The sequence below is a fragment of the Dermacentor silvarum genome, chromosome 1 (assembly GCF_013339745.2).
Source record: "Dermacentor silvarum isolate Dsil-2018 chromosome 1, BIME_Dsil_1.4, whole genome shotgun sequence".
NCBI lineage: Eukaryota > Metazoa > Arthropoda > Arachnida > Ixodida > Ixodidae > Dermacentor > Dermacentor silvarum.
Window position 1 is genome coordinate 334,767,835 of NC_051154.1, and position 16,212 is coordinate 334,784,046.

Consider the following 16,212-nt stretch of genomic DNA (forward strand, 5'->3'; position numbering starts at 1 on the left):
GTAAGAAATACAGGATATGTGCCGACTGCAGAATTTGAAGCCATTCCTACACACTAACAGCTGACAACATAACAAACAGTAACAAAGGCAAGGTGGTGCAATGGGAAATTCAAATTATGAAATGTTTCTAACAGTGGCGCACCGACGGGGGGGGGGAATTCGGGGGTTGTTACCCCCCCCCCCTTGAGGCCGACTTAACCCCCCCTTTTGTTTAACCCCCTTTCTTTCCTTACGCATTTGAGTGCTGCAACTAAGATGTAGGACGCGCAATCGTCTGCACACTCGCAAAGAGCACATTTTTTGACAATTTCCCGTGAAATAATCGAAATTAGTGCTGTTTAGATGGTATTGGCAAACTGTCAACCTCCCCCCCCCCTGGCAGAGATCCTGGGTGCGCTACTGGTTTATAAAACTTGGCAGTTGGCTCATGTCCTACATTAATTTTCGCTCTAGTCCTCATGTGCTGCGGCTTGTTCTAGCAGCTTGCCCCTCTAGACAGTCAAATTTGCTGGATTTCTAGATGCCACACCTGTTTTACTAATTATTCATTTATTATTTGGGCTATCACAGTACAAGTGTGTAATAAGAAACAAATTCTATACAGGCAACGTTAATGATATAAAGGCTGCAACACTGAGACGAGGATTGCAGGTTCTCAAAGGCTTCGTGAGCCCTTCGCAGAGGAATGGACCAGTATATGAGTGCTGGATTTTGGTCACTGAAGATGGAGAAATACAAGGTGTTCATGCATGGCAGGGTAAGCAAAATGGTTATGCACATTGTTATGTGTAATAATTGTGAGAGCACAGGGGAATGTTTCTCCAGTTCAGTGAGCCATGCATTGTAAGGAGCCCTTGTAAGAGATCCTTATTTGCTTTTCTTCAGTCTGGGACGGGTCTGCCGCCACAGTGCTGCTGTATGCTTCGCGTCGACTTCTGGACCCAGGTCAACACTCATCAGCCAGATCCTCATCAGCCAGCTCCAACAGACTTGCCATGCCAGTGGGTGCAGCCCCGTCTGAAAAAGGTAATATACAAGCCCGGCTCTGACATCACAGTGGCGCCACAAAAAGTGCACAAGCCAGGCTTGCTTGTGCAAAGGTGAAATTATACATGGTCATTGAGTTAACAGCTACAGCAAACTTGCAGCTAAACAGAACAACTTGTGGATAAAGATTTATTTATATTTTCTTGTCCATAGGTCCCATCTAAGCCAACAAAAGATCTAGTGTACAAGCAACACTCCTGTGGACCTGAACCAACAGTGCCAAAAAAGTACAAGCCAATAGAGCTTAAAGAAGCCCTTGACGTCGAAGGCTTCTTGGAAAAAATTAAGGAGGTGACGAATACGAACAAGTTCAACAAAATGCATTGTGTATTGCTGGTTTAACATTCTTTAACCAGTGCAAATTTTGTTTTCCTCCCATAGGTTGCACCAATGGCAAGAATATTTAGACTGACAACCTGCAAACCACAGGTCAAGGCGACTCAAACTGAAAATGGCAATGGTTCGTCCCATCATGTTGAGGAGGAACCCCTAAAATTAACACTTGGGACACCTCTGGTAGCATTCACATCAAGGTTGCTCGGCCGGAAAGGTTTTAAGCATGAAAGCGTTGAGTGCTTGGCAGGCACTCTTCGAAAAATTGTCCATAACAGAAAATGAGGCAAGGAGAATAGAAGCAGCCTCGCAAACTCAGGCATGTTGTCCCATATGGTACCAACACCGTAAGGGTAGGATAACGGCATCGCTTTTTAAGGATGTGTGCAGATCAAAACGAGTACACTGCACAACTCTGCTAAACAAAATATTTAATGTGCAACCACTGAATGTGCCTGCTGTGCAATATGGTGTTGTGAATGAACCTGTTGCCAAAGAGAGGCTTCTAGCACATCTTAACACCATTCCCTCAAATGCCCACATTGAGGCATGTGGCCTCATGGTGAACCCCAAGTACCCATTTTTCGGCTGCAGCCCTGACAGAATTTTCAGATGCGACTGCCACCAACCTGAACTTGTAGAAATTAAATGTCTTTACAGTCTTGGGGACTGCCATCCTGAGAACTTATTAGCTGAAGGCCAAAAAAAGAATGCGTTCTGCCTTGCAGCTAATGGGGCTTTAAAAGAAACCCATGCCTACTACTACCAGGTGCAAGCCCAACTGCACCTGAACCTTGAAAATATCAGAACCTGCTGCTTCTACATTCACGTTGATGCAGGTGGGCTCCTGGTAATAGTAGAGAGGGACAAAAATTTTATGGACTCTCACATAGACAGTTTGCACAGTTTCTTGAGAGACATTGTACTGCCAAGAATAATTCTAGGAAATTCTTTGTAGGGATGAGCGGCCACTTGGAAAACTTTCATGACTGATATGTGCTTAAGCTCACTCACTGTGCACTACTTTCAACCTCAGAAACAAATGACCCTGCACAACGTTCGTCATTTCGTTGCTGATGGTGCGAACATTCCATTCATCAAAGACATGCTCTAGAATGTTTTACCCCAATGACTACAAGCATGCCACGACACCACTTTACATATATTGCATGCTTTCGTTGCATCCAGTCTTCAGTGTTTCAGATTGCACAATGCTCTACAACTTTCCTTATAATATCCACGAAGTAGATGAATATTTTAAGATGTGGATAACTGATTATAAATCATTAGTTGTTTAGGCAGCCTGCAAATGATACTCGAGTTGCTCCAAGACAATGCACCACTAATTTTCAGAGCTTCATTCTAATAATGTGAAATGACCACCTCTGCTATGTGTGCATATTTAAGGAAAGTTGATTTTACTTCATACTCGGAGAGCCACGAATGGCTAGGGATTGCTATGCAACACTGTGCGATGTACATTTGGCACCTTAATTATGGGTGCATGTTTGAAATAAGTGCAAGTGTACCTGATATTACTTCGTATTTAAAAAACCTTTACTAGTAGGGATTTTTAAAATTGTGTGATATACATTTACTGCCTCAGCTAAGGGTATTTTTCTATACAAGTGCGATAAACATCATTTTGCTTCATATTCAGACATCTTTTAGTGGTTAGGAATCTCACCAAGATGTGAGAAATGTGTTCATCTGGTCAGTTGTGATATACACTTACTGCCTCAGCTAAGAGTGTGCATTTTTATACAAGTGCGATAAACCTCATTTTCCTTCATATTCAGACAGTTTTTAATGGTTGGGAATCTCATTAGAATCTGAGAAATGTGTTTATCTGGTCAGTTGTGATATACATTTACTGCCTCAGATACGGGTGTGTTTTTTATACAAGTGTGATAAACATCATTTTGCTTCATATTGAGACAGCCTTTATTGGTTAGAAATCTCAACAAGATGTGTTATGTGTGAAATGTGTTTAACTGCTCAGTTACATGTATGCTCGAGTGCAGATGTCTAAGGACAATGAACATGCAAGCTAAAAATCAAGGTGTAAAATACGCCCATGTGTTTTCAACCAATGGAGTTACCACCTCAATTCCAGGCTGTACTGTTGCCATAACCAGGAAACTGATTTCCCCCCTTAATTCTAAGACTTTTGCCCTCGACTGTATATGTTATATGGAAGTGCAATCCATTTCGGAACTTAGTCAGCATTGCAACAGCTTAAGTGGTTAGAAATATTCTATATTATGACTTGTGGGTTCAAGCAGCCTTTTCAGTACTGTACTGGAGAACTGTATTTGTAACAAAACATTTATTTCTTTTATAAAAAATAAATGAAGCAAACTTTATGCTTGATCTGTCTTTCGTTTTTTTTTCTCTTGCTCTGTCTTTCATCAGGCTTGTGCTGTCAATGCATATAAGAGCTCAAGCCTAAAGAGAACTGACAGTGCTTTATAGTGCAGTGTATGTGAACGTGAAGCTTCCTGCAGGATTCGTTGCAAGGGGAAGCCAGGCAACCAAGAAGATAGATGCTTAAATTTTTTTCTGCAACATCTGAATCATGTCTGTAAAGCTTGCATAGCAAGCTGCACACATAATATAAATTTGAGGTAGGTAACTGGAGAAAGCTGTCACTGTCGAACCTGTCGTGCTTTCTACATTATCTTACATATGATGCATGTGTAATACGGGCTTCCATGCAGAAACAACTCACCTCTTTTTGACAGTGGTGGGCAGAGGTTTGTCAACCCAGCAACTACAGTTATTTCGTAATACACGTCCACCAAGAGATGGTGCACTGTGCCGGTCATGATGTGCCACTTCTTGAGGTGCCCAATGGCTTTTTCCACAATTATCCGACTTGAAAAATTCTTCTTGATGATGTGACTTCCTGGCCTGGAAGCGGCACTTTGTTCTTCGTAAAGCTTGGTGTAATCAGTTTAATGTCTCTCTCTCGTAAAATTCTTCAAAAAGAATAAATCCTCAGTCGGCAAGAACTTGGTCACCGCTTTCCAGGTGGTCCATGAATTCTGCATCAAAAACAAAAATACTCATTTACAGCAAATACATCATGTAAGGCAACCATGTAAACCTAATTATTAACACTGCCTGAGCAGCTCGCCTGATGCCAGTGTCAATTCTTTGTCAGAAACTCTGCCTCCAAACCATGAGGATTTACAGCCACTAGGTACTTCAATGTAGAGTCTTGTTTGTAGTTGCTCCATACAACTTGCTGGGTATCAGCAAGTTGTATGCAAGTTGTTAAGGGGCCTGAAAGAGAGTGATGGACAGGCTGGTGGGTATGTGATATAAATTAGGTCTGTACAATATTGACTGAGAGTATTCGAGAAAAAGCAAGTGCACTTGTGCTTTCAAGATCGTAACCGATAAATGATATGGAGAAATAAGCTTGCCTGGCAACAAACTTCTGTGCAGTCGATGATTGCACGAAGTTTAGGGAAGTTCTCTTTCTCTGTTAGCCAGCTCAGCCACACTTCACGAGTTGGGAACACAATGAGCTTCTTGCACAGGTAGTACATAATCCCAAGCATCTGCCTGAAATTCAAGCCAAGAGCTTTGCGCTTACGTCAAACCTATAAGCGAAATCGTGAAATGGGAGGTTGTGACGCAGTTTGATAAGGAATGCGAGAAGCTGAGCTTCATGGAGAAACTTGTTTCGAGCAGATGGAAGCGCTGGTGCAACAGTTGCCAATATATTGTTACGTAGGAAGACGCAGACGAAAAGCTATATACAAGTATATTTACAAAGAAATGCGCCGCACTTGGCCAAGAAGCCACAGCCCGCAGTAGCCTCTAATCTTCGTCGTCGTCTTCACACTGCTCGCCTCTTCGTCAAGGCAAATACTGTTCCGTAGCAATATTGTAAAAAACACCTCATTTGGCAGCCCTGAAAAAGAGAATGCTATGCATGGCAATGCCTGCCTTGCTTGAGATTTTTGAAAATAAGGCAAACTGACATACCTGTGTAAAAATGCACTTGTGCATCACTCATAAGCTTCACAAGTTTCTGTTCTTGCTGTTTATTTAGGAGCTGGGAGCGTTGCTGCGTCAGCTATTTTATTCTTCCCTCAAGCTGCCGAATTTTTGTCACCATATTCAAGCAGGAATAGCATTCAATGTATTCTGTTTGCACTTCAACTGTGTTGCTGAAAAAAAAATAAGAGAGAATAGGGGCCCCAAACGTTTTGGGGCCCCAAAGAAATAGCGTCGACACCACTGCGCATGCGCGAGACGCTAACTGCGTTTGGGTTTTGCGTCGGGCCAATGCCTCCTTTACATGGAGGTAAAAAATACTAGGAGGGAGCGTCACGTGATTCCGCTAGCCTCGGCAAGCCAACCTCCTCTGAAGCCACCCCTCCCTCTCTCAAGGGCCCCGTGCGTGGTGCCTTATGGGGCGGAAAAGGCCCACAAGGTTGCCGGAACATTCGTGATTGTTTGGTACGTGGTAACTTTTAGTGGCGCCTGTCGTCACTGGATTGGAGGCCGGTATGCGGGTGGTGGTGTTCTGCTACTGCGCGCGTCGTTCTTCGCTTCAAATGCGATGCCTTGAAACGTGGAGCAAGACTGGGGCGTCTGACTCATGAAGACAGACAATTTTCAAGGCGTCACTTGCGCTTACCACCGCGGTTAGTGGAGTTGCCAGCGCTCGCGGCTCGAAACCCGTGCAGACGCCCGAGAGTGGTCTATTTTTCCTACGTACTCAAGTTTCGTCAAATCAGCCGTTGTGCACCTTAAGCTGTGGTGCGTATTATCCTGCTAATTTTTCGTCCCGCTGTCTTGCACCTAGAAAGAAACGAGATGTTTTGAGGGTCACTTTTTTTTGTCGCATTTTCGCTTAGGTAATAAAAGGCTGGTGTGCGTGTTTTATTTTGAGAGAAATAATTTTTGTCACGCTGTCTTACACCTAGGAAGAAACGAGATATTTTGAAGGACACTTTTTTGTCGCATTTTCGCTTAATAAAAGGCTCTCGTGGGCGTGTTTCATTTTGAGAGAAATAAATAGCATTAGCCTGCATTCTAAACGCCGAAGTGATCGCCGTTTATTCAGATTTACGTGTACTATTTTGCAAGATTGTGTGGTGCGACGACGCTGTTGAGACGCGCCTCGGGGATCTATTTTCGTTATATAATAAAGCAAATGGACGGGATTTGTGCATTATCTAGAGTTTATTCAGCTGTTTCCAAATGCGAGTATAGCCCCACAGCATAATTATGTTCTAGAATCAAACACTGCCAGGGGGACCCTTCTTCCTCTGCTAGTGTGAAACGGCATGAAAACTGAATACATAGCGGCAAGGGAAAAAATGGCAGCATTCATTTGCACTTGTGGATTCATTGTGTTGCTGGTGTACTTGTACTATGGAAAGCACATTTTTATGACAACAGTAATTGTTTCATTCTTTATTCAGTGTTTACTGCACCTATAGAAGCCAGAAGATTTCACACAAATACAGAAGGAAGCCACATTTACAATTTAAATGAAGTACATTGCAAAGATAATACACAAAAGAAAATTATAAACAGCAAGTAGGAAAACTTATTGTGCCCCTGCTCTTCGGTATCAGTATTAGCATACTTGTATGCCACAGGGCATTTGTATAATAATGTTATTCAAAGTAAACTATATCACACGTAATACTGATACCTTTAATAAAACTGGTCAATGGGATCAGCTGTCCTTGAATGTAGCTGCAGTTTTGCTTACAATGCCTTGTATGCAACGCCTTCAATACAGGGCTATAATTGCATAATATTTATATCTGCGCTGTCCTCACAAATATCGAAAAGCTTCGGTGATTGTGCTTGTCAGAAAAGTAAGCAATACATATGCAGAAATTAAAAAAAGAGTGGTAGTTCACAAAGTCAAAGTTGAAACAATTGATGTGAGGTCAGACCCACAAAGTAAGTATGTCAACATTAAAATACAGTGCATTTTGCTGCAAGTAAAATGTACAACAAAGCTTATGTTGTATCACATACCCACAAAAAAAAGTTAGCACTGTCGAAGCTGAGCCAACACACCACAATTAGGAAGTGACGGCTCTATTACGTTGTGAACCTCAAATGAATGAATATTTCACAGTATTTAAAACACTTATTGAGTGGTATACACCAAATGTTTGTGGTTACAGTGAATCTGGCATCATAAAAGGCTATTGTAAAGCAAGTGAACAGAGTGAGCACATTAAATTATTTAAATAGTAACACCAACGGTATTCCAGGTGGCAGTGGCAAATTTCCACAAAGGTCAGGTAAAAGACATACAGGATAAACATTAAAAAACATTGTCATCCTCAAGCGTATACCTAGCTCACACATAATCCATTGAGAGCATTCACAGCATGTCCATGTCATCACACAGTTTGCTCTAGTGAAAGGTAGGCCAGCTAACCTACCGTCATTGTCCACACTGTTTAGCTTGGGCTGAACAGAACAATTGTTTAAGCATAATTTGCATGCAGGCGATTCAAGCTACAGCATTCAGCAAGACAACAAACATGTACTTGCAGAACTTACAATAAGGTATCAAATTTTCCCTCTATAAAAGTTCGACATCTGCATACAACGCTCTTGAACAATATATGCACTTTACAAAGTCACTCAAAAACAAATAAATGCCTTAACATAAAACCTGGTGGGACAGCTGAAGTTGATGGATAAAGGAATTAATTGTGGGCCATCATGAACATAATTCACCCACGAGAAAACTTGTCTAGCAATTCTTCCAGTACTGCGAGCCGCAGGCACCCAAGCTCAGACACCCTGCCTGGGTAGCTGAGTAACCATGATCCTGTAAAATTGCTTCTGTGAGTGGTTCACTGGCTGCAGGGCTTCTCTGAGGGGCAGTGAGGTTAATTACATCGATGGAGTATGGTTTTTTCATAGGAGCGTACAAAGAGAATTTCGATGTGTTCCAATAGAAAGCAATTTCCGCCATCAATGTCCTTGACCTCATTACGAACTATCAGACGCTTCAATGCTGCTGCAAACTGCTTTGCTGTTGGGTTGTGATTGCAGCCCCCAAATGATTTTATTGCAGCAAAAAAGTAACTCAAGGTGGTCCTGACTGAGCTTGGAAGTCGAAAGATATGCCAATAGGTCATTTTCTGTAACCAAGTGGTTGTATAGACGGTTGTCTAAGCACACCACAAAGCGAATGAAGCCTGTCTTTTGGGTGGTCCCTGTCATTAGTTTACCAGCTGCAGACTCCCTAAGCGAGCAAAAGTAGGCCATAAGTTCTTTGACATACACAGTGACAGGAGCCACATTTTCAGGACACAGCGGTCCTTTCTATTCTTCTTGCCTTGGATGTCTTGAATTTAAAATGTCAAATGCGTTGTTGACATGTCTGATAAACTCTTCTGTTGGCAAGGAATTTGAAAACATTGAATTTTTTGAGCTCTGCAGTCACTAAGAGCATCTGCTACCGATTGACTAAACGTTTGAGCCAACAATGAGACTTTCATGGGCTGGTTTTTCCAGGTAATATGTGCTTGTCTAAGTTTGTTTGACAAATGTAGGCCCTCTGTGTACTGGATTTCATGCAGATCATCAATGTGTTTCAACAATATGAACTGTTTGTTCGCATCACAATAGCCTTTTTATCAAACAGGGTGTGCCGCAGTAGCTTCAACATGTGACAGTGATCCAACATGGCAAAGAAAAGCTTTTTTTTGTCACTGGATGTGGAAAAGAAGCATCCAGCTCAGTCAGGTCCATCTTGCAGCCAAGGCTGTGCAGCAATGACAAATTCGCTGCAGCGCCATCGCAGCTCAAACTCAAAATGTGTGCACCTTTTTCGTGAGTGAAGCTAGCAGCATGCAGCACCAAATTGGGCCTCTGCTCACCACCAAGGCCATGCACTAGAAAGTAGCCAATCGGCAGCTTCCATCTGCCATTGATTGCAACAAGCATTAAAACAAATGCCTCTTAGGCAACTGGAAAGCTGTCATCATTGACATCAATGCCCATGTCAACATATCCATGGAAGCTTATCCCATCCCACACTACTTCTTTGAATGGCCATCTCATCCACAACCAGATTGCATAATGTGGAGAGCCGTGCTTTACCTTGATAGCCAATGCAGTCATTTCCTCTTTTGAAAAGTCAGCAGCCCTATCAATGGATTGATATCATTTACACAGTGTCTTTAGATGCAGGAGGCATGTGTTGAAAACAGCTCGTACATATCTGTATGCTCTAGGGGAATAAAAATGCAAAGTCAGTGCAAATGGCCTGAGCTCTGGCGAGTAAGCGGGTGACATTGCTGGCACCAGACTTATGTGGCAGTTGACGCATGAGCAAGTCTTTTTTTTGCCCCAACAAGACTCTGCAATATGGCGACATCCTCATTTCCTAGAATGCGATTGTCAGATAAATCTTCTATGACATTTTCGAGATGAGCAACCTTTTGAAAAAGGTGTTGATGGGATTGCCGAAGAGTCTTCATCTTCTTCTTGGTCGCAGTTTGTAATTGTGTAACGCCATACTTCATGCCTCAGAAAGGCCTTTTCAGGTGCGTCTTCTGCTGGCTGTGGCTGCAAAATATCACGCGCTGTAACAGGTGCATGAGCGACCAACATGACACAAAGCACATACGCAGAACAAAGTACTTAATTATTGTGGCATACACTCTTGTGCAAGTTATGACGAATATAATGCTAAATTTTAGGTCATTACATTGCTCACGACGGTTTCCGTTTACACTTTTGTGAACTGAAAAACTGTGGGGGCATAAAACTGCCATCCACACGAGCTTGCTAGTGCCACTTAATTTTGTTTGTTTATTTATTTGCTAAATACTGCAGGCCCATCTGGGCCCCGGCAGGAAACGTAAAAGTACAAAACAACTAACACAGAAGAGGCCAATGTAGCATAGTTCAATGAGAGATGTTTTAAAGAAGCCTTTTAGTTTGAGTGGGCAAAATATACTGAGCTCATATATCACGGCTCATTGTGACCGATCGAACATATAAAGAGCATAGAACATTGTGAAAATCCTGTTGGTCTTCTAGTTATTGTGTCATTTGAATGGAAAAGAAAAATTGAAAAAGGATTATTGGCCGATAATTGGTGTTTAATGCAAACCCTGAGGAAACTCATACCGCTGCGAACAAATATGAATGTTTCAGTATTTAATTAGATGGTTGCCATGATCATAAATGTTAGTGTCCAAGTGCAGTTCAATGAGTGACATTTATTATGCTTGAGCTATTAAACAGTTGCCACGAAAATATATGCCACATCACTTGCAGCTACCTAAGGAAACAAGTATGTAAAAATTGTAGTGGTCGAGTATTATCCTCACCATAGTATGCCTTGCTGTTCGAGGTGTCGCTGGGTTGTGTGCAGGCAGTGCTGCAGAAGCTTCACCCTTGAGCGTCCTGGAGGGCCTTGGACTGGGAGACTGGACAAAATAGACCAAGTGCAATGAGGAGGGACTGCTTACTGCAACATAACTTCAAATTGCTGACCGTGCAAATGAAACACCAGATGCACAGTTGAAGCTAAAACCCGGGACTAATAGCGACACCATTGGCTTCATTTAAAATTTAGTTTAAATTTAAAGTTTAAATTAGTATAATTTAGTTAAATTAGTTTAAAACGAGCAGAATATTCTCTACAAAATTATTGTTCTTGGCAACTATTGCAAAACTTGGTATGTTATGTGAAGACTAATCGTTCATGGTTTCTTCAATTAATTAGTTTTATTTCAATTTTGATTGTTTTCAGCCACAAGAAATACATACAAAATTCGGTCAATAATAATTTTTATAGCAGGAAATGTAATTCTTCGACAATAAATAGTTTCACATCGTACCTTTTTAGGAGTGTACGCTAGCTGATATAAGTACTTTAAAGAGAAATAAATGTTTAACACTTAGGGGGAATTATGACAAAGTTGGAAAAAAAATGGCTTGAATAGTATTGCACCACTATTTCGTCAGTTATAATTCACACGAGCACGTAGTCACTAACGATCGCGAATATTGCAGTTCCATTTTCATAAATAAACGAAACGTTCATTGTGCTTACCTATGGAAGGACAGGCCATCGCGCCGATTTTCTGTTCGATTAGGGCATCCTGGCACAAAACACTTCATCACGCAGGTGCGCCTACTGCTGACGGGAGTTCTCGCCGGTCTGCTAAGAGGCCGAAGACTTTGAGCAGATCTCGAGCAACAGTGTCGACTGCGCTACGGGCCGGCACGGCCCTAAATATGTTCGGAGTCTCCGGCTCGCCAGTCCATCCTTGGGCACAAGACGGGACGCATTTTTTTCCCGTAGGGACAGTCGCTTCGGATCCTGTACGCTCGCTTAATCGCGTGCACATTTTGCGGGGGCGAGAGGCATCATTGTTTCCCAGAAGACGTCGTCAAACGCAACGAATCGTCGTCGGAAGGGCGGCTTGGTTGCCTTCACACGTTTGCAGGGCGAAAGGTTCCCTCGTTTCCCTGAAACCATACCGAAACGCAACCAGTCGTCCTTGAGGTGGTCCTCCCGGGTTGTTCGGCGCAATGCCGGTTAACCGACGCCTTCGTTCGCAACAGCCTTGGCGCCTGTCTGCTAATTAGGCGGCGAGACTCAACTGCTTCACACACTCGAATTCCTTCACTAACCTCGGCGCGCGTTTGCCGCGCTGAGTATGTGCGCATATTCTGAAACCCCCGCAGCAGACGAAACCGAAGCCACCGAAGCGAGCCGAGTAAAATCTACCGCTTGCCTATCACGTGAGGGCATATTTCCCATCATTCCATTCCTCTAAATTTTTTATGACTAGGCTTCAAGATTGTCACGTGACGCTCCCTCCTAGTTTTTTTCCTTCCTCCATGCTCCTTTACTAGATGCCTGCCGCGTGGTCCGGTAAACCCGGTTCCGTGCCCTCTCCCATTTCTCTTCTCCGCGAAAAGGCTACGAGCGCCGCTTGTGGCGCACGTCTGCAACTTAGATCACGTGCTGCGGCCTCTGAGATTACTGTAGCATCTGTTACCGTCTCGGAGTCGGCAGGCGCTGTAGAAGGGCCGGCGGAAGTCGTCGACCGCCGCTGCCACCGCCGCCAGAAGTTGAAAAGGCAACGAGCGCTGCCTCACGGAATTTATGCTGAACTAAGGGAACCGCCGCCCCAATGGGAAAGCGAGCAACGCGACGGGCATCTAGTAAAGGAGGCATTGGTCGGGCACGCTATTTCGCCGATTTAGCGGGAGCCCCAAAAGCAGCCCCAAAAGTTTTGCGTCAACAAACATGGCGGCACCCATCGAAGCGGCGGCTCTCCGAGTACCAAAGTCGGCTTGATTCGTGGTAACGCGTGAAGTTCCTAAGCTAGGAGAAGTGTCTGCGGTTATCGCTTTCTCTCAACTAACGTGTGTAATGAAGATTGATTCATTAGACGCAGCTGATTCTGAATTCGATTGTCGATTCCATGGCTCGTAGGCCTAACGTGGATTAGCTTGGCTGGTGAAGGCACGTCAAGTTGGTTACTCAAAATTAGGCGCAATAAATCGCTTGCTGCTAACAGAATAACATCTGAATTGCAATTAAACGCAAAACCACGAAAGTCAAAATTACTCTTCCTATCATAAAATGGTATAGTTTATTTTAATTTTTAGAATAGTTTTTCTTTGACACCGTAGTGGCGCTGCAAGCGCAACACGTTATTCGCAAACGCAAAGCCCTATTCTAAAACTCATCACTCTTGGCATGCCCCAACGCTAACACCCGCAAAGCTCTTTGGGGCCCCTATTCTAAAACTCTCTAATGCTTCAGTTGAAAGCACATTCACACACACGACGGCTCCAGGAAAATAGGCGATAGAAACCCCTTATGCATACGTAGCAGGTGCTTCGTCGAAAGACTCCGGCTGCGATGCGTCACCTTCTTCGGCAAGGTTGAAACCGCTGGGCATACCAACGTTAGCGGGCTCCATATCAGTAGCATCTCCGACAGATTCTTCAGACATTGTTGGCTGCTCTCTCGACGGTATCGCGATAGCGCCTGCTGCCGTGTCAGCTGTTGCTTGTTGCGCAGAGGTAATGCGCGCACGTTTTTTTGACACAGTCAGAAGCTTGGCATAGCTGCGGAGAAGGATTGCGGTTGCGCCCGTGATAATTTCAGATACTCACCTTTCTTGTTTCCGCCTCGAAACCTCCCTCGCTCTCTCATCGTGCCAAAACACCGTAGGCGTATAGTCGACGTGCTGGGGGTCTTTGCTCGGAGCGCCTGCGAGCAAATGTAGTTCTCGATGTGATATGCGCAGCACTTGGGAATGCGCAAAATTGACATTACTCCAAAATAAACATGCATACATACCTGTAACGAAATGATCTTCGCACACTCTAGCTCCGGCGTGAGGTAACCAAAGGGCACCGGTCGCCGTCGCTCTCCTCACGGCCACGGCCCACTTCCTTTTTCTTTCTTCGTTCATGGAAACCTATAGGGAGTATTCATCTGACGTCACTGCCGACGTCACACGCGGGTCGCCGCCATTTTGAAGTCCTCCGAACAGGAAAGCGGCATCGTCAACGCCATTGACGCATTCGGTGTGCATGGACGCCGAGCTGCTTTATTTTTCCTGACATGAGCGCGATCGTAACGCCGATGACAGGCAAGTCCGTGACGACGAACGCTAATTATTCGAGTGGCTTGTGCGACGCGGACAGAGAGCGGTATGCGCAAAAGGTGGATCTATGCGGATTCGACCCGTTCGAGCTCGACGCCCGGGACGGCTTAATCAGTGCAGACATTTGGCCGCGGGTCAACATGTGCGACATACACGATTTTCTCGTGCTCAGGACAAGCTTTCTCACAAGAAAGCAGCTGAAGTCATACAAGTCTCTAGAAGGGCATAATTATGTGACTAGCGGATGGGTGAGAGAGCCATGGGTAAAACAAACAGGCCCGGAAGCAGTTGTCGTCCTAACTCAGGTAAGGCTTACCTTCGATCTGTGATGATGTGTGCAGTACTGACTTGTTTTCTTATTCATGCAGGTCAATCACTCACAGAGCCTGTCAATCCCACCTGTTAAAGCCTGGATATGTGCCAAAAGCGACGGCGAAGTACTCGCTGCCCACTGTTTGTGCATGGCAGGAAACGGAGAGGCGTGTTCCCACGTTGCTGCATTACTCTTTTACATCGAGTACGGGATGCGTGCGCGTGAGGAACGTTCATGTACAGACAGCAGTAACGCCTGGCTTCCTGCACATGTCCGCAAGATCGAGGCTCAGCCTGTTGCCAAAATGGATTTCGCATCTGCAACGATGAAGAAGCGACGACTGGATGAAAATATCGACCCATCTCCAAAGCTTTCTGCGAGGAAACCGGCACCACCCCCTACAAAGGACGAGTGGAGTGCGTTTTTCGGCGTTGTGACTGCCTCGGGACTTCGACCAGCAGTGCTGAGCACCAACTCCAAGTACAGCAGTTTGTACATGCCAGCTGTCAGAACCTGCAATGGTGCTGATCTGCGCCTGCTCTATGACCAACGAGCAGTGAAACTAAATTATGATGAACTAATGGAGCAGTGTGAAAAGACTTTCAGTGGTCTAGTCATCAACGAGGCTGCAGTTCACAGCATTGAGCAACGTACACGAAACCAGGCAAGAAGCATTAATTGGTTTTCTTACAGAACAGGCCGCATTACTGCCTCGACACTCTATGAAGTGTGTCACACGCAGTTAACTGCTCCGTCCAAAAGCCTGATTAGCCGCATTTGCTCCCCGCACTCCAACAAACTCTCAGTCCCTGCAGTCAGATACGGCAGAGAGAAAGAAGCAGAGGCTCTTGCAAAATACAGGAAGTTGATAACAGTGCTTCACAATGACACAGCTTTCACAGAAGCGGGACTTTTTATTTGCAAGGAACATTTGTTTTTAGCTGCAACCCCCGACATGCTTGTCGAGTGCAGCTGCTGTGTTGCAGGTGTAGTAGAAGTGAAGTGCCCATGGAAGGTGAAAGATGGACGCCTCACTGACTTGCTTAAAGACGCAAACAGTTGTGTGAGAGAAGTTGATGGTGAGCTGAAGTTGAAGCCAACTCACCGCTACTATTATCAGATTCAAGTGCAAATGTTCGTGTGCAAGAAAAGTTATGCTGATTTTGTTCTGTGGAATGCACAAGAAATCAATGTACAGAGAATCAAGAAAGACGACAGCTTCATTGCACCACTGATTTTAACGGCAAGCAGCTTTTTTAGAACCGTCTTGTTGCCAGAGCTCGTTGCGCGGTGGTTCTCGGACAGTAAGAACGACTTGCACAACAAGGTTGACGACCTCGAGCCTCCCAAAGGATCAAACAACGATTCAGCCGCAGCGTTGGTGCCGTTTGAGTCAAATGCTCTCGTGCTCAACCACCAGGACCCACAAAGAAGTGATGAATGTGATGTTCCAGCTGAGACTTTCTGTGTTTGCAGGGGACCCGAGAAAGGCAGAATGATTGCCTGTGACAATGAAAACTGCCATGTGAAATGGTTTCATTTCAGTTGTGTAGGATTGAAAAGAGCACCAAAAGGCCTGCTTTGGTTTTGCAGGTCATGTCGTGATACTAAATAAAAGTGAATTTCTTTTTAGTTGATTGATTTATTTATTTAAAATAAATAACACACCCAAAGAATGAACATTGGGTAAGAGGAGCTTCGAAATATTACATGGTGTACACAGCTTACAATTACACAAATCATACGAAAACATTGTTTCATACACAAATCAAATGAAAACATCAAGAATCAAGTGTACACAAGGTCGAAAATATGTATAATCTTGGTCTTGACGTGCAAGAAAATCACTATATTTACAAAAAA

General features: G+C 44.1%; 1 protein-coding gene and 1 pseudogene across 1 annotated transcript in view; both read left to right on the forward strand.

Annotated features, from left to right (window-relative positions):
* The first annotated feature begins 1,437 nt into the window (after positions 1-1,437).
* Positions 1,438-2,385, forward strand: LOC125943276 (uncharacterized; annotated as a pseudogene).
* A 12,175-nt stretch (positions 2,386-14,560) lies between these two features.
* The window catches only part of LOC119443465 (kinesin-like protein KIF11), a 62,050-nt gene continuing 60,398 nt past the window's right edge, over positions 14,561-16,212 (forward strand). The window contains exon 1 of the mRNA XM_049662185.1: positions 14,561-15,013. Coding sequence (XP_049518142.1) covers positions 14,561-15,013 — 453 coding nt within the window. The remainder of the gene's footprint in view (positions 15,014-16,212) is intronic.